Source organism: Ixodes scapularis, unplaced genomic scaffold (assembly GCF_016920785.2).
Source record: "Ixodes scapularis isolate PalLabHiFi unplaced genomic scaffold, ASM1692078v2 PGA_scaffold5__190_contigs__length_132052651, whole genome shotgun sequence".
NCBI classification, from domain to species: Eukaryota; Metazoa; Arthropoda; class Arachnida; order Ixodida; family Ixodidae; genus Ixodes; species Ixodes scapularis.
The window spans coordinates 52,101,680-52,124,302 of record NW_024609880.1 but is presented as its reverse complement, the minus strand read 5'-3'; the positions used below and the strand labels follow the sequence as shown (position 1 = coordinate 52,124,302).

Genomic DNA, 22,623 nt, shown 5'->3' with positions numbered 1-22,623 from the left:
CGGCCAGATCAATGGCTCCACTAGGAAAGAACTCGAGAAGCTCGTCAAAAGCATCTGGAACCTGGGCAAGCGGCAAGAACGCCAACGCTGGTAACATTCGCATCTAGAAAAGACAATATTTATTGACATATATGTCGATGAAATATTGTATTGGCTTTACATGCACCTTTGTTATTCTGTGATTATATGTATTTTTAAACCTTCTTCTTTTGGCACGTGAAGAAATGAGGCAGCGACACAACTGGTTGTTTATGCACCATATGTATGCTATTAGATAATAATCCAAACATGCAGATGAACAAACCGTACTGAAAAATTGCAGAGCCCATCCACCTCACGTGAACATGAAGAACCAGCGAAGGTCTTATCTTTGCGACAACTTTACGATATCTATACGATTTACATGCGATTGCAATGAAGACACGTGCACGGCTTCGTTGTTTAATTGTATTTATTTAATTCCAGGACAGCTTTCTCCGACTAAGCCCAAGTTTCTTTATCAGCATTGCGGAAGCGAAAGAAAAGAAGGTTAGATCGGCGCGTTCTGCCCTCAGCCTCATCACAGCGCACTCTTAGCTGAGATAAGACGGTGACCGTAGATGATAACCAGGGGACAGGACCTTCCTATAAAATAATGCCAAGGAAGGCTGACTCACGCGGGTTGCCCCCCCCCCCCCCTTTTTTTTTTATTAATACTCGCCACGAGCAATCGGAACGAAGGAACGCCGTTTAAACGAGAGTTTTATGTTAACATCCCTGGACGTATTTTTTTCCAGATCCTAGCACATAACAGCTTCTCTGTAAAAAATGAAATAAGTAACGAGAACGCGTAAAAGAGCCAATAAAAGAATGAAAATTTTGACGTTTAATGCTGTTTCTGGTGGTCGAGCTCGGTAATACTACCAATTTGTGAAAATATGCTATAGCATATGACGTTCCGAAAGGGAAATGCATTTGTCTAGGAGGCTTCATGATATGGTAAGCCGAATAAAGTACTAGAGTATTCGTCTTGACAGTAGCGCGCTAGCATGCGCTACTGCCAGCACAGCTTCCGGTACACAGATTGGCAAAGATGAAAGAAACATCCTTGTACACTCGCTTGAAAGAAATGCCTGCGACACGCTGCGATCACGGCCACTTCGAAGTCGCAGTAAATTACCTGGACTTTCACACTTAACATGAAGCCGGAGAGCATCGAAAGAAGTTTGAAAACGAAATGAAGGTGATGCTATCGTTTGCGACATACGAAAACTCGAACCATGCAATATGCACAATGAAGCTTACGCCGGTAGGTTTCCTCCTTTTTGTTCGGAAGCAAAGCGTACAGAAGCGGGATCACAGCACCATGATACAGCCCATGCACCGTCTACACCTGGTAGAATAGCCACGGCGTCACCTTGAAAGTCCTATTCATAAACCATGCTTTCGTAGTAGAAGGGCGCTCAAAATGTTTGGTTGGGCCGAAAACCAGAAGATGGTCCCTGTCTCCTGAACCGCTGTCATGAGCAGGAAAAAGCTCGTCGTGTAGCACCGACACCTGGAAAAGATATAAAACGTATTGCTCTAAATTGATGAGTTCAATAGAAATTTATAGTACAAAGACTTGAATTACCTTGTGTTTGTCTGGTAGAAGTATTTCTTCTCGCAGTTTTTGGGGAACAAATATGGTCTTCGGCATGCTTGTATTCGCTTTCGAATGGTACGTTTCAGCGTGCTTGGCGAAGGCATCTGGGAAGCCGTGTGCTCACTAACAGTAGTGGCAGCATCAAGTAGGATTCGATGTGGTGGGTCGCTTCCATTCTTTGCAATTAAATAGCGCACAAGAAAACAGTTTAGAAACTGTACTGCCACTTCAGAAGATACAAAAGGACAAACTATCTTAACTGCTTTCCCCTTCATGCTCTGACGAACTTTCAGTACGTTGCGCTCAGCTGGATCCCCAGCATGAGTGTGAATTCTAGTTACGGCCACTGCAACACTAATGAACTCGTCAGTAGTTTTATTTGCCCTGCAGATAGTACGATCCCGATATACTCGGTAAATACCAGCACCGCATCTTCTACTAACTGTATAGGAAAACCCCGCGTAGAGTAGCAGCGGAGCCCCACGCTGAGTTTTCGCTACTTCCATAGTCTCCGTGGCCCCAGCAAAGACATTGAATTTGTGTAGAGTGCAGCCATTTTATAACCCACGCTCACGGGCCAGTTGTCCCCTAGGCGGAACTGGTTGAAATCCGGGTTTGAAGAATATGCTAGATAAAGCAAGAATTGTCTAAGCATGGCTATCCCAGTTCTAAAGCGCAGGTCGGGCTTCGTTTTTTACACGCGGGTACTGGTCCCTGTCTTTTTGTGTACACAAGAGAAAGGAAACCAATAAACGTTTGTTAAACGAGGGCCCTCAACCCTAGCTGATTTCTGTAAAACAAGTTCAAACGTATTCTTTCTGATACGGGGTCAACCTTGCAAGCAGTGTTCCGTGGTGACGAATCGTCCCCCTTGACGAGTGTTCCTCTGACGAAAGGAATAAATTTAGCCATATGTTAGCCACCTTTTTCGGTTCATGATTGCTTCTGATCATGAGATACCCATTCGGATATGACAGCACCAATTTAGATTTTATTGCAAGTAAGTGCCTCAGATCTTGGAAGCTTTCGTACACCCTTTCTGAATCGTAAATTGTAACAGGAACAAAACCAAAGGGTACTTTATTTTGGGCAGATCCCAACTCGGGCTGTTCATGTATTACATAGTCTTAGACGAAGCGAAAACCACAAAGACATCGAGTTGGAACGGAGAACCGCCGGCTTCCTTGATGGCCCAGAGGTCTCTTGCCTGCTCCTTCACGTCTTCAAGGAACAGGGGCCTTTCTCTGTCAGTCACCAGCGTCGTCAGTGGGCTCATGGCCACGTGAGCCCCTGCACAAAACAAAAAGAATAATATAATTATTAAAATATATATTAACACTTGTAGTGTGTATCCTCTATTAGCTCCGAGATGTTTCGGTGGCGCACCCTTATGGTTCCCGTTCGTGACGTTACGGTCAGGATTTGCCTTGCCGTGATTGGCAGGGTTTGCCTCTCCGTGAAATGGCGATCGGGCAGGCTTCCGTACATTTTATAAGCCTGCTTGTCACGCTTACCTTTATAACTGTGTTACAAATCCCGAAAGCTATCGGTGGGGACAATTCCGCCGATGAACCTCTCCATCCGTCCACACGACACAAGGCAATCTTGCGAGGGGTCGGTGTAGCGGCGGCGTAAGTGTTTCAGACGCTAGAATTCTGTTCCTTGCATGTTCATGATCCCGCTTTTCAGGCATTTGAAATGGCATTTATATCAAGGGCCTTTGGGCGGTCGGCAAATTAGCTCACGACACCGACTCTGCGCGTGCTACTCTGCATGCGCGCAGATGTCTTAAAGGCCCTGTGTCTGAAGGACTTTGAAGTGCTCGTGGAACAGGGTTGTTTTACACGAATGTAGCTTCTTCATGAATTAATGATATAGTTCATACACGTATGCAAGCATGTTTTATTTTTTAGAAGATGCACAATTACCGGAAATTAGTTTGCAGGGCAGCAGGGAAAACGGTCGAATTGCTCCCAGTTGTCTGTATGAGACAACTGGGAGCAATTCAGAGGCTCTATTTTCACGATACAAAATTATAAATATACATCGTTTTTATGAGTACCTTTTGACTCGATCATTTCTTTTTTCTTCCCCTGAATCTATTAATTTTCTGAAACAGACATCGGGATTAATCAAAAACATACCCACCATTTGCACCCGCTACTCCGAGGAATGGAAAGTGTTTCCGTTTCGCACGAACTACAGTTACCAGTCTTTAAAACATAATCTACCCTCATTGCTAAACAAATATTGCGTAGATGACGTGGACATCTACAATATAAACCCTAAGTCATTGTACTTACTTTTTGTATAGAGCTGTTTTCGTTAACCTGTGAAACCTAGGTCTCTTTTATATATGTATTTTACGTATTGCTGTAATCTCTGCAGTTATTTTTGTATCGCCATAGCTGTCTGCCAAGTGCACGGGGCCCGGACCCCGTCAAGTCAACATTTGTTGACTTTTTGTCCGTGGCTCCGGCGTCTGTAACCCATACGGATGCAAAAATAAAAATTATTATTATTATTATTATTATGTATTAAACCGCCCAAAATAGTCACAACAATAGTACCGTAATTCGGAATGTTTACACTTTTTCCTGACATTATTTCTTTATTCCAGCCTTGGGTATTAGGAAAATACGCCGTTTAGTTTGAATTGTCATTTCCAATTAAAAGAGACACTGCTGCATGTCTCCAAAAGCTTCCTCAGCCTCCAAACTCCCTACAGTTGGACTTTCCGACAACAGAGGAAAACAGGAGGAACAGCAAGCATTCAAACGGCTGTCCAGTGATAGATGCTGCACTAATAGCAGAAAATGTGGCACCTGTGAAGGGTGACAGTTTGCTTGATTAAAGCTTCTGGTATTTAAGCTTCAGGACAATTTGATCTAACTAAAGCTTAAATTTTAGAGCCTAGGGGACTAATAACGAGCTAGACACCTTCGCTTACGCTTGTTGTACATAACTTGAGGGCTGATATAAACAAGCCCACAAATACCACCAGCGGAGTTCACTGAAATACTGTCCGAATCCAGCAAGGTCAAATGCGAGCCAATTGTATAAATAAATGTTCCTTCTTTCTTTACTTTGCCCCTGAATTTGGACTGTTTCCCGTGTGATTCTCTCTTCATGGCCCAGACTGTATTTAACATGTTGCTCGAGCAGTATGCTGCTTTTCTGATTCAGCGAACTTGTTTAAAAACAGAGATACATAAAGATACTATACATAACCTGCCAGTTCATGCAGATCATTAGCAGCGTTTATTGTGTGAGTTATAAATCTATAGTGATGCTCCTGCAATTGTGGCAATATTTCTTTATTTTCATATACCAGCTGCGATTCATGCGTTGCCTGCCTTGTCAACCATGCCTGAAATGTTCGTTGAAGTTTCGCCTGCAGCTACAGGCCATACCTCAATAAAGCCACATATAAAATTTTACACTTCCTACGAAAAACACGCACAAAAAAAAAAGTAAATAGAAACGAGCGCGCCGACAGCTAACGTCGTCACAGCTTCTACAGGGCGAGCAAGGCGAGTCGGAGAAAAATCTTGTCCTCGCCGTGACGTCACCCCAGTTCGCCGTAAGGGGGCGCCATGCGAACTTCTTGGGGCTAATAGCGAGAGCGCGGTCCCACTGTCTATCTCGTTGGCTTTTCCTCGCTGCGGCCCATCTCGGGAGAATGACAGGAAACACTGGTTCAGCTGAACATATAGTCAATTCTTGACCGTCACTGTCACGAGTCATAACCGCATATACTCCTGCGTACCGGCATTTTACCAACTGCCGAGCGCCTCGGCCGACTGCTCAATTGGCCGACTCGCGGTGGTGATGGCCGGAGGCGGTCTAACGTGCTGGCAACGCGGTCGAACTTTGCACCACCAGCATGCCCACAATCTTTAAGGTCGCAATTGCACACGAAGCAAGTGGTTTGAGTCTGGTTTCCCACCTTATACTGTCCTCAACAATCCAATATTTGGGTCCCTGCTGCTAGGTGATTGCTGGCTCAATAACATGCGCGGGCAGAACTCAAAAAGGCTTTGATTATGCGATATATCTGCCAAAAACTTACGGACGAGGCTTTCGAGATTCGAGTATTCGAACGTTTCGTGAAGCACTCTGCATGTCGACGGCGTGAGGTTAGCCATCTTCAGGAGATCCTTCATGTACGATTCCAGGACGCCACTGCCTTCCAAGCCATGGCTCGGGGGAATGAGGTTGGTGCAGATCTGAAAGGGCAGCAAAAAGCATCGGTGGTTTAAGCGTCGGGTTTAAACATACTCGAACGGCTGGCACGATAGTTTAGCATACCTTTTAGTAACGCACTATGTGCTCACACAGATGACGTCTAAGGGCTGGAGTTCGTGCGAAAAGCGTCGCGCTCGAGTGCGACGAAAAACATTTACACTATTGGCGACGAGATGTTTCGGTGGCGTCACGACCTAGATTACTAGAAACGGATGGTAAGTTCGATGGTTCGTAAAAAGCGCGCAGGAAGCCTAGCCATCCCCTTTCTAAATCACCGCCCGTCAGAATAAACCCTTTTCAAAAGCTCATCAAGCGACATTGGCGCTCACCATTGCTTGCTAAATGACCGCTAACGTACAACAAGGCTAGGTGGCGCAAGCTGCCGTCCGATATAAAGGGTTTAGCCGTTAGCATTCATCCATCCATGCTCACCAAATGTGTGATGGGATACGAGACCTCGCCGAACGCTGACGCAGCAGCGGACTTTTGCAAAGGGTCTATCGAAAGCCTGACCTTGCTCTTAAATCCGTCAATGAGATTCGAAAAACTACTATTCAAGGCGACGCTTCATAGTGAGCGTTTGACCAATCGTGGGCCGATCATGGCGACGCGTTTCGCTGCGCACGTCGACAAGGCGCCGAGAAACCAGTGTTGTAGGCGTTACCGAAAAAAAGTACAAAACACGTTACTCGTTGCTTTCAATTAAAAGGAACGCGTTACCGATTTACGTTACCTCAAAATAAAAGAAACGCGTTACCGATAAAAAGTAATACACGTTACTTTTGCGTTACTTCTTTTAATTATGGATTAACACGTTTTACTGTTTTGACGGTACCATATTTCGCTGTATCTTAAGAAACATTATGCTCATGCTGAAACTGAACACAATTACTTTGTCTTTTTTGTTATTTCACCTGCATACTTAAAAAAAAAGAACGAAACCCCCGCCCCCCCCCCCCCCCCCCCCCGCAAAAACCTAAAAAATTCGCATGGCTTGGCGCCTAAAAGAAGGGAAAAAATTTAAGTATATTTTTTTTATCTTGGAAAAAAAAGCAACGAGTAATGTAACTCCGTTATTCGTTAATCGAAATAAGTAACGTAAGTACGTTACCCGCTACCGTTTTGAAAAAGTAACGAGTACGGTACTACTTACCGAAAAAAAGTAACACGTTACCGGCAACGCCGTTGCTTGTAACGGCGTTACCGGTAGCACTGCGAGAAACTGAGGGAGTGGACAACAGGTTTGACTTGAGCTGGTTTGTACATATTAAATAGGGTCAGCTGAACAGTTGTCAGCTGAAGTGTTCATCTGACCCTATTCAATTGAGGGAGTGGATTTGCCTATAGGCCATTTTCATGGCAAACGCCACCAGGCGGTGCTCCAGTCTTTGATGTCTCAGAGAATTTCCAGTTTATAAAAAGAATGAAAAAAAAAACAGTGTAGGGAAGTACTTTAAGTACATTGTACTCAAACTACTACTTCAAGTAGGTTTAGGGAACGTACTTTACTTGAAGTACAGTCTCCGGCAATATGAAAGACCCACTGTGAGCGCGTGGCCGAGGCGGTGGCTGGCGAGGGCGCTGCGAGCGCTCCGGGCAATTCCAATCTGCTTCGAGGGAAGGACGCTCACTCGGGGCTCAGTACAAACTGATAAGCGCGTTACGTTCTAGCTGAGCCCGAGTGAGCGTCCTTTCCTCGAAGCAGAATGGAATTGCCCGGAGCGCTCAGGCGCCCTCGCCAGCCACCGCCTCGGCCACGCGCTCCCAGTGGGTTTTTCATATTGCCGGAGACTGTACATTCTCTGAGTATGTACTTGTACTTTACTTAAGGGAGGACACAACCCAGGAAAAAAAATTCTGCAAAAAACGTTGATTTTGAACAATGTCATATTTACATGCACCAATATCTAGGGAGTATTTCAAGAAAGTTTCATTAGTTTACACTGCATAGTTAATTTTTTATACATTATTTTGTGGACACCGATGCTAAAGAAAAGGTAGGGGTTTGATTGACAAGTGCTGATTGTTTGGCAAGTTGGTATGGCACGTTAGAAAACATGATTGCGCTTTGAAGACGGGGACATAGGAAGGACAGACACCGCAGAGCACTTCGAACGCGTTTTTCTCCGTTCCGCCTTTTGGCATAAATTCCACTTTAGGAAAACTATTGCTTGTTAATGGAATAACACGAAAAACTCACTCATTGTTTCTTCTAACTGGAATTTTATGGGCAATGCAACTGTGGAATTGTTCTTTTTTTTTTACTTTGCGGATCTCTTTTCTAAAAAATGTTAAGATTTTGTCAACAACATAGAAGGCAAAAAAAAATAATTTTCTTCACTGCAATGCTACTGTAAAATAAAATTTCTTTTTGGAAATTTTGTTTTCCCAGTTGTACTCTCCAAGCATTCTGCTGCCGATATAGAGTAGAAAAATGTTAGGTATTACATTAGTTTCCAAATGATAGTTTTTCTAAACAAAGGCTGTGTTTTCCTGATAAAAACAACCATAATTTATTTTACAATTCATGCCCACAGATGAAATTTGGCACTACATTCTGCCTTGCAACTGCCAGTATATACTTTAAATTTTATTCATCTTCATCCATAAGTTCAAAAGTTGACCCTCTTGGGTATTGTCTCCCCCCCCCCCCCCCCCCCCCTTAAAGTATTTTTTTCTGGTACTTTCCGAAGAATATACAACTTCCGACTTCAAAGTACATCCCCCTAACTTGGTCTCGGTGAAATTTAGGTCTTTCAAGAACCACGCGTTCGTGTCCTTGGCTTCCCAAGTACTGCGCACAACTTCTGAGGTCGAATATAAGAATTTACCACCCTTTAACAAAAAAAGAAAAGGCGTATAGTTATGTGAAAATGCACTATCGTCTTTCGAGACGTCATCCGGTCATTTTTCTGAGTGCAATAATGGCGGCTAAAAGACCGATACAAATTATTCCCTTTTAAGTTGATTGTGTTAAATAGTTCGTAAGCGAGAGCAAAACAATAACTAGTCTGTGGCCGCTTGACTTCATCCGAAATTCGAGACCATTTCCTAAAATAACTTATGCACAACCATCACCACTAAGGCTATGCATACCAGTAGAGCCCTGCATATCCACAGATATCCGCAGCAAACTGGCGGATGCGGATAAAAATGAATCAGATTTGGCGGATTGCGGATCAGATACGATTCCAGGGGCTGCGGATGCGGATCGGATACGGATATCCGCGTGTCCGGATCTACATTGTTGCCGAGGTGACCCATAAACGTGTACGCCCGCACAGTGTATGATGAATTAGTGAGTAATACTACGAAATGCATCATCAAATGTATTACGGGAGAAAACTACTCTCTTAGATAAAAGGTGCCAATTGAGGAGAAAATTGTTCTTTACGTCAAGCAAGGTTTGATTCTAACCAAAGATCACTTTAGAACGTTCTATCTCGCCAAAAATGCTGTCCCTAAATAAAGTAAAGCATGCAGGAGCATCAGTCGTCCCAGGAAAGCGTGTTCTTGTTCGGCAGGGAAAGAGCAGAAAACGTTTTTTTCTTGAGCAAAGAAAAACTCCAAACGTACAAACCACAAGAAAGTAGAGGAAACCTGCGAATGGCTTCTTCGCAGTAGATCGAGGAGACTGACTTCAATCCTCTGGAGTGGTGGAACTTGCGCCAGTACGAGCTTCCGCACCTCATTCTTGCAGTAGCACAGTTTGTGCATGTCACCCCAGCATCAAGTGCACCAACAAAGAGAGACTTCTCAGTAGTGGGCATTAATTTTAGAGAGGCAAACCAGTTTGAATCCGTTCATGTTGACGACATTCTGTTTCTTTTACACAGCAACGTCGACAACTGAAACGTTGCGTGCGTGTGCATTTTCTTTTTCTCGACAGTTGGCACTGAGTTGTTTTTAAGTATACGGTTCCGAGCAAGCAACTCAGAGTTCGTGTTTAAAAGTGAACCGATAGGAGGTGTTGCCAGTGGGATATTTTCTCAGTGGTGTACTCGCGCCTTACCACATATACACAAGTTCTTTGCTCCGGTGAGTGAGCACCCTTCCTCTCCCTCTTTTTTATTGTCTGGCCTAAATAAAACGACAGAATAGTCTGTCCTTTGTTAATTTCTATGTTTATAAGATATGCGTCCGCTTGAGGTGGGTTTTACAAAGCAAAAAGGAAAATAAATATCACAATTTTCTTCCTTTTGAGCGCATCTTCTGGACAGAGTGTTAGTGTCACGGACTCTCAAGAAGAAAATCTCATAACTGCGATCATCTTTCAAGCGATGCGAAGTGTCTCTGGAAGGATGATCGTTTATTTTGTAAATATGATAAAATAAAATACGATAAAATGGCTTTCACCATAATTATGACACGAAGAGGTCTTTGTAAAGAATAAAGAAATACGCCAACCAAAAAGTCGAAAAAATTGTCCCAACGTTTCGAAACAGTTCGTTTCTTCCTCAGGGGCGACTAAACGGGATAATAGCTTCTTTGTCTTTCTTTGAACTGGCTTGTTCGTTCCGCTGGTCTGTTCTACCAACAGACCAGCGGAACGGCAATGGGCGCTTCCATCTCAGTCACAATGGCCAACCTGGCAATGGAAGCGATTGAGCACAAGGCGCTACAATCATTCAATCCCAAGCCCCAAATATTCCTGCGGTACGTCGACGACTGCTTCTGTATCATGCAAGCGTCAGAAGTGGACAACTTCCTGGCTCACTTGAACTCCATTGAACCAGCCATCCAATTCCCGGTGTAGCACGAAATGCACGGCTGTTTACCTTTCCTTGACGTGCTAATCAAAAGACAGGGTGAGGCACTGAATTTTACAGTGTATAGGAAGCCTACGCACACGGGACGATACCTCCAATTTGATTCAAACCACCCGCTAAGTCACAAAGCGTCAGTAGTTTCGACACTTCTGATGAGGGCAAAGAATATATGTTCATCTGCAACAGACAAAAGGAAAGAGGAGCAAGCGATCACCCGTGATCTAAAAAATAATGGATACACAGGTAACTTCATTCGCCAGATCACTCACCGTCTAAACCGCAGTCGCCGAGACGGGCAACTTACTGGGACTGCACGTCCTAAACCGATTGCACGCATCAGCATACCCTACACAAAAGGGATAAGTGAAACACTATCCAGGATTTTTGCAAAAGAACACGTCACCGTGGCCCATAAACCTGTGACCACACTCGGGCGTTTTCTACCTCGGCCAAAAAGTCGTCCACCCAAGGAAAGGGCCCAGGGTGTAATTTACCAAATATCCCGCACCCAGTGCCCCGCCTCCTACATTGGAGAAACTAAAAACTTCCAAGAACGGCTCCGTCAACACAAAAATGACGTACGCAACTTCGACCGCGAACGCAGTGCTCTGGCGGAGCACTGTGAAGTTAATGACCACCGTATCGGATTTGAAGATGCAAGCCTTCTGGGTACTGAGACGAACCTACGCAGAAGACAGCTGATAGAATCCTGGCATATTCAAAACACCGCAAATAACATCAATAGGTCTCTAGGCACCTTACCCAGTTTATATGTTCATGGGTTACGAGATACAATCAAGACGGCGCAGGCGAAACGAAGACAACCAGCAATCGACAATGAAGAAGAAGAGATAGCCAGTTCAAAGAAAGACAAAGAAGCTATTATCCCGTTTAGTCGCCCCTGAGGAAGAAACGAACTGTTTCGAAACGTTGGGACAATTTTTTCGACTTTTTGGTTGGCGTATTTCTTTATTCTTTACATTTAAATTCACCCAACCAGGCAGATATCTGCCGAACATGTTTACCTTGAAGAGGTCTTTGTACAAAGGTAAGCAGACGGCTTATAATGCGAAATCATTAACTGTCCCATTGAGCGAGCCGACGTCATCAGCCGCGCCAAACGGCAGATAAGTTCGTGAAGCCGCCATCTGAGGCATCTCAGCTTTGAGGCCGTGCAAAAGGCCACGCAAAACGGCAATTAAATGAAGGCGAGGGAGGCCGCCGCGCGTCAGTTTCAATCAGCGCCACCCCATGGCGCTGCGTGCCCGCGCGCCGGCCAAAGGAATCGGCTGGCGCGCTCGGGCGGCGCGGCCGATTCCTGTAGCCGATTTTGTGCCGCCGACAGAGCGGCGGCACGGAATCATGCGCCGATGTCAGCGAGGCGCGGCATTTTCACAAGGACGCGCGCAGGAACGACATTCATGCTTTCGCATTCACAACTCAAAAGAAGCGTTTACGGTAAATGTACCTCGAGCCTTTTTTTTTTTTTTTGTTCATTTTGATTTATCCTTGATTTCATCAAATGGTCAAATGTTGTTCCGAATTTTGCGGATGCGGTTTAGATGCGGATACAAAGTCTGCGGATGGGGATTGGATATGGATACAATTATTTAAAAAACTTTGCGGAAGTGGATACGGATCGGATGCGGATGATCGAACTGCTATCCGCGCAGGGCTTTAGATTTTAGTTAAAAAACAACAACTGTATAGTGGATTGGAGGGACATCATGAAATATTGTGTTAAAAAGTACTTGTACTTTACTTTGAATATGCAATGCATTTACTTTCTACTTTACTTCAAGTAATTTTAGATGTAATTTACCCAACACTGAACAAAGCTCACCTTAACACCGCTGCTTGAAATGTCGATGAAACCTTTAACCACCAATTCTCCAAATAAACGCAAAAAAAAAACCAAATAAAGAAATGCGAGATTTGTTAAGTTTTTTTTTAATACTTTTGTGAACAAATTTGCCTGCTTTAAGACGTAAATTGTACAGCCGAAATCCCTCTTTAAGTCTCCAAGTTTGTTGTCTGTGTTGTATTTATGCTTTCAAGCACTGGCGACATACGCAAGCTAGACCGGGGAGGAAGCCTACAACAACTTTCTTGGACTGATGCTCAATCTCTCTCTTCCAAAGCTGAGTATATTTTTTTCTAACATTATAGTTGTTTCGACGACAAAAGAAGCTTCTGCGTAACTTTTAAAAAGATACTGAGCCGAAATTTCGATTTCGCAAAATAAGGCCGCAGGAGCGTTGAACGGGACGCAACGAACTCCGAAACCTCCCTCATTCATCGATATATCAAACGGATGGCCGTATTTTTGTTAGAAGAAGGACGTGATCACGCGATCGTTATTGACCTCACCTTTGTCTCAGAAGAACTAACTCTCCTATGGTACATTGAGTGAAACACCTGGGGCAGCGATCACCTGCCGATTCGTCTCACATCCCACTATGGCGTAAAACCTAAAACCAGAATTCGCAATTTTACTAACTGCTACTTATACAGAGACACCATTCTCCAAAATAATAAATAACTCGCAGCCCCCTTTCTAGGAAAAGCCATCACCATGTCCTTGAATATAGGGAACAAAAATCATCCTCCCAATAACCAAACCTTTACCTGACCTCACATACTTGAAAATATGCGCCAATGCAACACTCGCCAAGCGAATCACACGGCGCACTGACGAAGACGAAGATTGGATCAAACCCCGACGCATTGCACTGCGCTTCGCCAATACACCATAAAGCTGGGAAGACGGCAATGGGACCAACGCAGCGCTCTCCACAGATACAGCGTCCAAAACGACCTTGGACCCCACCGTACAATGCCTACTGAAACTAGTGGCTCTTCAGTGGCCCTACGCAACCACGGGAGCAAAAAAATAAAATATCACTTCAGGAACAGGCTCAATGCCTCGCGTAAGAGTTATCACGACCGATAAACACTCCTCAAAGTAAGCCACTTAGCCAAAAAGGGCCCCGATTCCTTCCTACCCCAAGATTCACATAGACGGTGATTTCTCCTTCTCTGAGCCTAAATAGGCCCTCTCCCGCTGTCCCCGACCTGGAGCTCCCGGTCCTGATGGCATCACAAACCAGGCGCTCAAAAACCTGGACGAGTCATTCCATCTTGAACTTCTACAGCTCATAAACAGTATTTCAAAATAGGTAAACGGTCATAGCACCTGGTGATATTCTATAATAGTGCCTATCAAGAAGCCCAAAAAACATTCAGCTGAAGTATTATCGTAACGGCCAATTTCTTTGACTTATTGCCCTTGAAAGCTGGTTGAGAGCCTGATTCTTCACCGCTTAAAGGGGCGGTGCAACGATTTTATGATTAAAACAATTTGCATCTCGTCATGTTTACGTTATTTATCGTGTCCCAGAGGATAGAGAAAACACTTCCTTCTTTAAAAATGTCGCGATTCCGCTGCATAATCGGAAAGCAAAAGTCGAGCTTTTTTCCCCACCTGCAGCCCCAAGTGGCAGCCGAAGGAACTACGGCGGAAAGATTACGTGACCTCGCTCGGCTCCAAGCTGCAGCATAGCGCCCGCTAATGTACGCAGAGAGAGGGAGGGGTAGCGTCCACCGACATAGCACACGGGAAGCTACACGGCACTCCGAATGACGTCACAGGGAGTGCGACCAGGTGTGACCCTGAAGACTGGGAGTGAGTTGAGGGGTGCCCGAAATGCCAATCTTTATCTTTTTTTTACGCAACAACTAGGACACGCAGGCGAAATCGGTTTTCTGTTCTTTACTACAGAAGTGTCAGGGGGCAACTTCCAGAAATCTTCGACCGAAGTCCGAAAATCGTTGCACCGCCCCTTTAAGTTGGCACGTAGGACAACCGCAAGCACTCCCTCCTCAGCTATCTGGATTCCGATGGAGCCAATCAACTCCAGATGCCGTTGAGGCCTGGCACCTTTCTTACCCCAATCTAAAGCTCAAGCGAAAGTGCTACACAGTCCTTTTCTCGACATTCACCAAGAATTTGATGCTTTGTCAAATCACAAAAGGATTCAACGACTACAGGACATTGGAATCGGAGGACGAGCCTTAAAATTCATTACATCTTTTCTGAATTGCAGGACATTTCCTTTTAAACTAGCAGGCTACTTGAACACTGTGCGAAACACACCCCAAGGCATGCCACAAGGGAGTGTTCTAAGGCAAGTACTGTTCAACATCGTAATGGCAGCTCTCCCCACAAGAGGCCCTCACCCCGTACAATGGGTCATTTACGCAGAGGACGTGGCGCTAGGGTGCTCTGGACCAACTCGGCTTTCAACCACCATCCTAGCAGCACTGCAGAAGACTTTAAACACTAGAGTATATTTTATCCATCATGCCGGCCTGACACACTTTGCATCAATAACACAAGCTGTCACATATCGTTCCCGAGGTTGAATGAAGAGAGAATACTCCACTCTCAAAATCGAAGGCAAGTCTATACGACGTGAACCACAAGTTCGCTACTTGGGCATTGTCACCGATGACCACGCCGCTCGGCGTCCGGCAGTACATAAGATTTTGAATGACTCTCACAAACTCCTAGGCGCTCTCCATAGAATAGCTGGGCGAAACTGGGGTGCCAGACATGTATGTCAGTGATCACACTCTACCGAGTACTAATCACACTGCCCCTGTTAAACCTTCGTGAAACACAATGGTAAGGTTTGGAAGCCTTTTATAGGAAAGCCCTCCGTCTCTGCCTGGGGCTTCCAAAATATGCTCCAAACATTCCAACCCTAACCGAAGCTCCTGCAGCACCAAGCGCAAGAGAATTTAAAACATATCCATCGTCTATTAGAAGCTCCGTCTTCGAACTTGCTACTTGAAAACCTTCTGGAATGGCACCATTCTCAAATTGGAAAGACCGCAAATAAAGTCTGCCAAACAATCGGCTACCCACCAGATGTACCGGCCACGCTTCTCCCCTATCAAGACGAATGTCAGCTTCAGGTCTCACCTGATCTTCCGAAACGCAAAATAAGTTGCCGAAGTAGTGGCGCGAACCATCGCACTCGAAACGATTGAGAATACTTACGCAAACATAACACGTATCTATACTGACGGAAGCATTAAAGACAACTCATGCCGAGCAGCCTATGTAACGCCAGACATTGAACTTCACAGATAAGGACGCATTGACATTTGCCTCGACTATACCACTGCAGAGCTCACTGCCATTTGGCTAGTCATCTTGCACACATTGACATACAAGAATTCGCCAAAAATTGCCATCTTCACAGACTTTCGTGGTGCCTTACAACTAATCCATTTGTAAAAAACGCGGGCCCGCTATCCAAGTCAACTGCGCAGCTGACAAGACGCGCATCAGACGACTGAATGACTATACACCTCCAATAGATTCTATCGCATGCGAGCACACCTGGAAATGAGACAGCAGATTTACTGGCAAAGGAAGCACACTTGGATCCCCATTCACCATTTTTCTTCATCCATACAACGCAGCAAAATCTTTAATCTCAACAGCAAAAGAAACAAAAACCCATATTAAGCACAACACATCACCAATCCCTCGTCTAGCTTCACGAAAAAATTCTCCAGGAAACAACAAGCTCTGCTACACCGGTACGAGTCAACTGCTCGTCTACTAACAATCGACACCAGAAAACTTCGATCACCACAGTGCATTTCATGCGAATCGACCGAAGATAGACAACACATCATGTGGGACTGACAAGCGCTAGATACAAAACGAGCTACGTTAACTACCCCATTGAGGGCGCTTCACGTGTCCGCAGGAGATTCCAACGTACTACGTTTCCCGACGGGCTGCCGGGAGGAAAAGACTACCATACTTAAGGCCCTAATCGAACTCAATGTAGTCACTTTAAACAAAATGCAATGAGCATAGAAATCGGGTAGGTCCGCTTTCCGACGTGCCTGTGAATTGTTCTGCAGAAATTGCAGCCAGCCATTGGTCCCGATCCCGTTGATTTTTCGGAAACTTGCGCAGACTCCGCCGCACAATGACACTTTCGGATACAGAACCAGAGGCAGCTCTTTACGCAACATCTTGGGGGCATCCTTTTTGTAGCTGATCACGGGAATTCACCACGGGTACTCATTAATCATTTGCAACCCTTCAATGTATGAAACAACTTATCTTGAAGTGCAGAATAGCGAGCGGAACAAACATAGCTGCAAAGCAATCGCACGGCAAACGGTTCCCGCAACGCATGTCACCTACTGGGCGCAAAAAAAAAAAAAAAAAAAATCGGAGGTGGAAAAAAGCGCACGGTCGGGTGTAGCCACGTGACTTCCGACACATTCTCCTCCTCTATATTTCTCCGACCTCCGTGCGCAAGTTTCGAGTTTTCGTTTCGCATAGTTGTGTTTCTTGGTTTTATCAAACTGTACGTGACTGTGTAGCAAAATATTAATTGGGTAGTAATCTGACACCACATTAAATTGCCTGGCAAAAAATGAAAAAAAAAAATTGTTGGGGGGTGTCAGTGTTTCTTTGACACGACCAAACAATGGCCGGTTTTGCCTTTTTTGTCTTAAATAAAAACTACTACTGTGGAGAAACCGCTAACCTAAAACAGTAAACTTATACCCGTCTATAAAGAGATGCTTTTTACTTCCAGATTTTTGAAAAAGAGAAAAGTGCCGATGTCGTGTGTTTGGTAACCGTGTTGTGCAGTATATGTGCAGAGAGCGCAGAAATATTTAAAAGGAAGAGACATCCGGATAGAACAAAGCGGTGACTCGCAGCCATGGGTTTTAATCCAGTTGCGAGTAAGCGCTCTGTTCCATCCGGTGTGTATCTTCCTTTTATATCTTTTTGCGCTGTCTGTATATCAACTACCAACTAGCCCAACTTTCTACCTTTTTACAGTATATATGTGTCTGTATTATGTTTTTAAATAGAGATGAAAATTTACCCATGTTTTGTTCAATCGCATACCCCCCTCCCCGCCCCGATCTGGAAAATGGAAACACTATAGATGCCTTTGGTGGAGATGCCCTGCTGTTGGCCAGGCCGGGCCTTGTGCACTCAGGCCTCGGTGGAGTTTCGGCTGGGCGAAGTCGGAACACTTTCGAGGAAATCGCGCTCGGGTCGGGATTTAGACCGGTTGGGGAGATACGACCTATTGGCCCCGCCCCATCACTGACTCACATGTATAATATTACATCCCCATCATTACTTCCTAAACCCTACACCCACCCCTCTTCACCTCCCTATCCATACAAAACGGCGAATATGCCCCCTCAATGGGTGACTAACCGTGCGTCCTTGCTCCTCCTCCCCCTTTCTGCATCATACGTATTTTATTTTACAATAAAGACAGCATATACACACGAGCTCGACAGGCTTGCAAAGACGGAGCGACCAGAAATCGCCTGGGTTGCAAGCAGCAGGCCATGTTTTGTAAACAGTAAAAGGGTGCGGCACGTCAGAACGTCAAGCCCTGGGCCGGCTAGGTATAGAACAGCATCTCAGCTGAGACTGGGTAAAAAAAAGCACTGCAAAGTCTGGGGCGCGCGAGCGTCTTGAGACGCCGGAGTCCCACTCAGCTTGTGCGCTGGCTTGAGCACTCCTTTCTTTCACCCAGACTTGCTGTGACGCTGTTTCTAGCAAGTCGACCATAAGTCGGACATGGTTAGAATGATTAGTGGGTAGACATAAAGCTAGCTTCATTTGTCGAATCCGAAAATCAAACGCAGGACGCCGGCCTTCCCATCGCTAATTCGTTCGGCTAGTGCAGTGGAGACAAAGGTAGCTGTAGATCCCACCAATCATTCAAAGCAGAGGCCGAATTCTTAAAGCGAACTTACGACGAAAAGGTGCGTACGACAAATGTGAGAGAAAATCCGTATTCTCGAAATGAAATTGTCGTAGCTTCTGCGCAGGTTACGACAGAATCCTACGACAGCTCCGAAGTTGCCTTACGCACTTTTTATGATCAAATCAACATGGCCGACAGCGTCGCTCAGTTACTTGGTCGCGACGACCAACGGACATTTATTTTTCTACTTGTTTTTCTCACGCGTCCCGACTTCAAGCAGCAAGAAAAGAGGACAAAATTACTTGAAATCAACCACGGCGAACATGAACGATGAATCCACAAACACCCGAGAAAAGCAACAAAGGCAACAATCCAACTGACCAAGCGAGCTCGGCAGAATATAGGCCTAGGCACTCGGACCTGTTCCAACGCAGCAATGGTCCGACGGTCCTTGGCCAAGACCGTCTGCCCACGACCGGCTGGCTTGCTGAATGGAATATGCCCGCGCGACCCTTGTGGACCCTTCCCGTATGAATAGTTTGATCGCTAAACTGAATTTCAGAGGTCAATTTCTTCTCCCTGTCATCTCGATCTCCTTCTTTTCCGAGGTAGTGGTGACGAACGCTGGCTTTGAAAAGGGACTCTCATTGATTCTATCTCCTTGTTTTGTGCGATATAGAGCTCAAACAAACGCCGTATGAATTACCTTCCCAATACGGTATGCATGTACACTTTGTTATTATAGGATATGCCATTTTTATTCTGACACGACGCTACGTCACTGTCGAGCTACAACAGTTCGTGGGAGCTACACGATGACGGTACAACCTTTCCTTGCCGAATCAATCAAACACGCGCGTCCGCTCCGAGTGTGAACAGGTATTTGCGTGGCTCTTGCTAACACTCTGGTATAGTTCAAACGTATATTTTTTAACGTCGGCTCGCTCCTGCATTTCCGAGGCCGCGAAAAACGCCGCGGCGGTTTGTTTCTATCTAGGTCACTTTGGAAACGACTGGCACGGGGCTTTTACCAACGATGACAGTTGTGTTGATTTCGTAGCGATCGAGTTGGTAGCAGTCAACGAAGCGTGTAAAACGTGCCAGCGTCGATACATCACTGCACGGACACGAACCCTAGACAAGCGGTGGTGGAAAGGCCGCCTGTGTTTATGAGAAACAACTTGAACACAGCATTTACACACAGACAGGACAGGACATACACAGAGCTGACTATCAACGAGTAGTTAGCCTGTGTTTGCTATTAAAAATCCACGTGCTTCGAACTATGCCGACCTCTCCGATTGGTTGTTCGTGTTGCCGAAGACGCCGTCGCGAAGTCGTCGTTTCTCCCCCCGTAAGAGGTCATAACTTTCTTCCTCTCACGTAAGAACGCGTTTGTGAATACCGTTCTCGCCTCATCTTACGATGATCATAACTTTACGAACTTCGTAGCTAAGTTGTCGAAGGTAAGTAGTTTTTTTATGAATCTGGACTCAGAGCTCTGCGTCCTGACGTCCCCGCGCGCTCTTGTCTCCTCCTTTCCCTCACTTTCTCGACGTATGGGGAATGCAAGTTCGTCTGCTTCTTGTGATGATGTCAGAACGCCGAGCTCTCATTGACTGATTAAAAAGAAAGTGGGTAGACCTCAAGGCATCTATTATTGAGGTCTACCCACTATCCTTTCAAACAATGACAATCAGAGCTCGTCGTCGTGCTGACGTCACGGCCACTCCTGCGCAAGAAGACGTCTTGCTCTACGCATAAGCTTTGCGCAAACGCTCTTCGCCACGCTCCGCATTCGCCTGCAATCAGGCGCATATGTCTGCAGGGGGCTTTAGTTTCACGGGTGTGAAAACAAGCTTGGGGCGAAGAAAACCGTCGCCATTACTCACGTGCGCGTATTTCTCCCAACGCTTCATCCGAGCCAGTTCCTGGTGGCATCGCATCAGTGGCGTAGAGGCGCAGAAGAGGAGCAGGCAGCTGCCGCCTGGTTTCATCAGCAGCGCGATGTTCTTGAGCGCCTTCTCTTGATTCCTCACCCAGTTTAGACAGAAGAAAGAGAAGACACTGTCGAACTGACCGTGCCGCTTCACAAAATCGGACACGTCATCTGTAACAACGTCGAGGACGTCGTATGTAATCTTGGGATGGGCGAAGTGACTCCTCGCGTACTCCACCATGTCCCTGGAGACGTCGACGGCGACAATCCTTCGGCACGGAAGACAGCGGGGAAGCAGGCCCTCGCGTGTAAAGTCGCCCGCGCCACAGCCCAGATCGAGGTATCGCTGTTCTCCTCCTTCGTTCCGACCGAACGACTTCTGAAAGCTTTCAAGCGTCACGACATTTGCACTCCATTGCTTCCGGTCATATGCCACGTAGAGTTCCGGCTTGAGTGTAGACAGAAAGTCCTCGTTGTTCACGTGCATCGTGCCCAAGTTGTAAATGGTGTGACTTCTCAGAGGCGTGAGGCGCAAGGACGATGCCCGAAACGCGTCTTCGACGGGTGTGGTCAGTGCACTATATCGCCCACGCATCTAAAGCAGACTCCGAGACAAAGTGGCAAGAGATGACGCCCCGGAAGCTGACGCGTCAAGCTGACGGATGTGGTGATCCTGGCGGTTGGTGCTACAAGTCCCTGCAGAAATACGAGCGAAACGCGAACGTGGCTGTCGTCGTGGCGTCCTAACTCCTGGCTGCCAAAGCGTCCGTCGACTGTGAAGCTGGAGAACGACCTGCGACAGAACAGATGTCTGCCACATCGACCACCGCAGCTGTGCATCCAACAGGATGGCGGCCGCCGACAGCATGACTCTTCTCTGTCGTCGTAGGGCTGAAAATGGAGGGACCACTTAGTAGGACGTGGTAAAAACACCAGTCGAGGACCCGTTCCAGGCACCGTAGTATAACATTTCAATCCGAGTCAGTGAAACTATGGAAATGTAAGCCCACTGTACAGAGCAACTTTTGCGGGATTGATAAGGCTAAAGAGCAAGCAAGAGTTGCCTCCGATTTTTACATATCTGTGCGCAACTCAATCTGTTCAAATGTTTTGTTTTTGTTTTTTTAAGCGCACCGGCTGTTTTTGTTCGAAAGTCTCATTTGAAATAGAGCACGCGTGTCGGGGTGGGTATCTTGATTTGCCTCAGCAAGTTAAATATATTACAGCCCCATTTCCACAATGAACTAAACGACTATCTAAATTTTGTAGAAAAGTTTTCTCCGCAACAATTCTGAAGTGAAGCAAGGTGAAATGCTATTCTTAGGTTGCTTGACTTTTGTACCCAGTTCTGTCGGTTGTTATAAATAGGTTAAAACAAAAACATTCATATAAATTTTTTCATGTAAATGTACGACGCATGGCCTCTATTGTTTCCTTAAACTAAACTGCTTTGTCGCATTTCGTGCCAGGAATAAATCATGCCAAACATCGCACCTTTGACGATGTGGTGACATATTTGGAGCCTTGTATCTTCGGATTTATCATACATTTTGCTGTTTAAATACTAAACGCAGATAGGCCTATACATGTCCTATAAACTCGTGCTATTTTAGTTAAATTAATTTTCATCAAACAATTTATAATATTTTTTTTATTCAAAACGAAGTAATTTAGACAGAATTTGAATCCAAAAAGAAGCCATTTGTTCTCTTATTTTTCATTGTGTCCCATAAGGCTAACATTTTGTGGGCATAATGAAATTTTCTACTTTCTTTGTTGGATTTTCTGTAGAAGTGCATAAACTGACATACAGGCACCTGAATCGGAAAAGGGTAGTTTGGCAAGTTTACTTCATTGCGAAGTGTTTTACCCTTAAAATACTGAGTGCTGGGGGTCAGAAGTGTTTGGGAGGTGAAGGGGCGACGGAGTCACTGAGCTAAAGCATATATTTATTTTTATATAAGAATCGCCTGCCCTGACCTAGTTATCCTGAGTCAAGAGAGGCAGGCGTGAGTAGGTGGTTACATCGGTACTACATGAGGTGATGAGTACTAGACCTTATGTAATCCAGCAGTAAAAAGATGACGGCTTCCTTGTGTTCAGATGAGCCTTTGTGTTGTGCCCACTTGTCTAGCGTCCTAAGTATGCCATCTTCTTAAGGGCCATACGAACATTCGCGTTTGAACGCGTTTGAGTGCGTTGCGGAGTCCTTGCGGCCAGGCGCGGTCGCTTGCAGAGCGACGCGCGCCTTCCCGCAACGCTCGG

General features: G+C 45.6%; 1 protein-coding gene across 1 annotated transcript; it reads right to left on the bottom strand.

Moving 5' to 3' along the window:
• Positions 1-2,678: 2,678 nt before the first annotated feature.
• LOC8030854 (juvenile hormone acid O-methyltransferase-like) lies at positions 2,679-20,908 on the bottom strand. Its single transcript, XM_029975111.3, has 3 exons — positions 20,312-20,908; positions 5,697-5,853; positions 2,679-2,914 (listed from the first exon to the last, which is right to left on the bottom strand). Exons 1-3 carry the CDS (start codon positions 20,843-20,845, stop codon positions 2,742-2,744), a joined length of 864 nt encoding a protein of 287 aa, XP_029830971.3. The 5' UTR covers positions 20,846-20,908; the 3' UTR covers positions 2,679-2,741.
• Positions 20,909-22,623: the final 1,715 nt, after the last annotated feature.

What these genes read in the sequence shown, in the direction of transcription:
- LOC8030854 (XM_029975111.3), bottom strand. Translation starts at nt 20,845, where the DNA reads ATGCACGTGAACAACGAGGACTTTCTGTCTACACTCAAGCCGGAACTC. An exon ending in GTTGGGAGAAATACGCGCAC is followed by an intron (nt 5,854 to 20,311) that starts GTGAGTAATGGC and finishes CTGCCCTTTCAG; the next exon opens with ATCTGCACCAACCTCATTCC. An exon ending in GAATCTCGAAAGCCTCGTCC is followed by an intron (nt 2,915 to 5,696) that starts GTAAGTTTTTGG and finishes TGTTTTGTGCAG; the next exon opens with GGGCTCACGTGGCCATGAGC.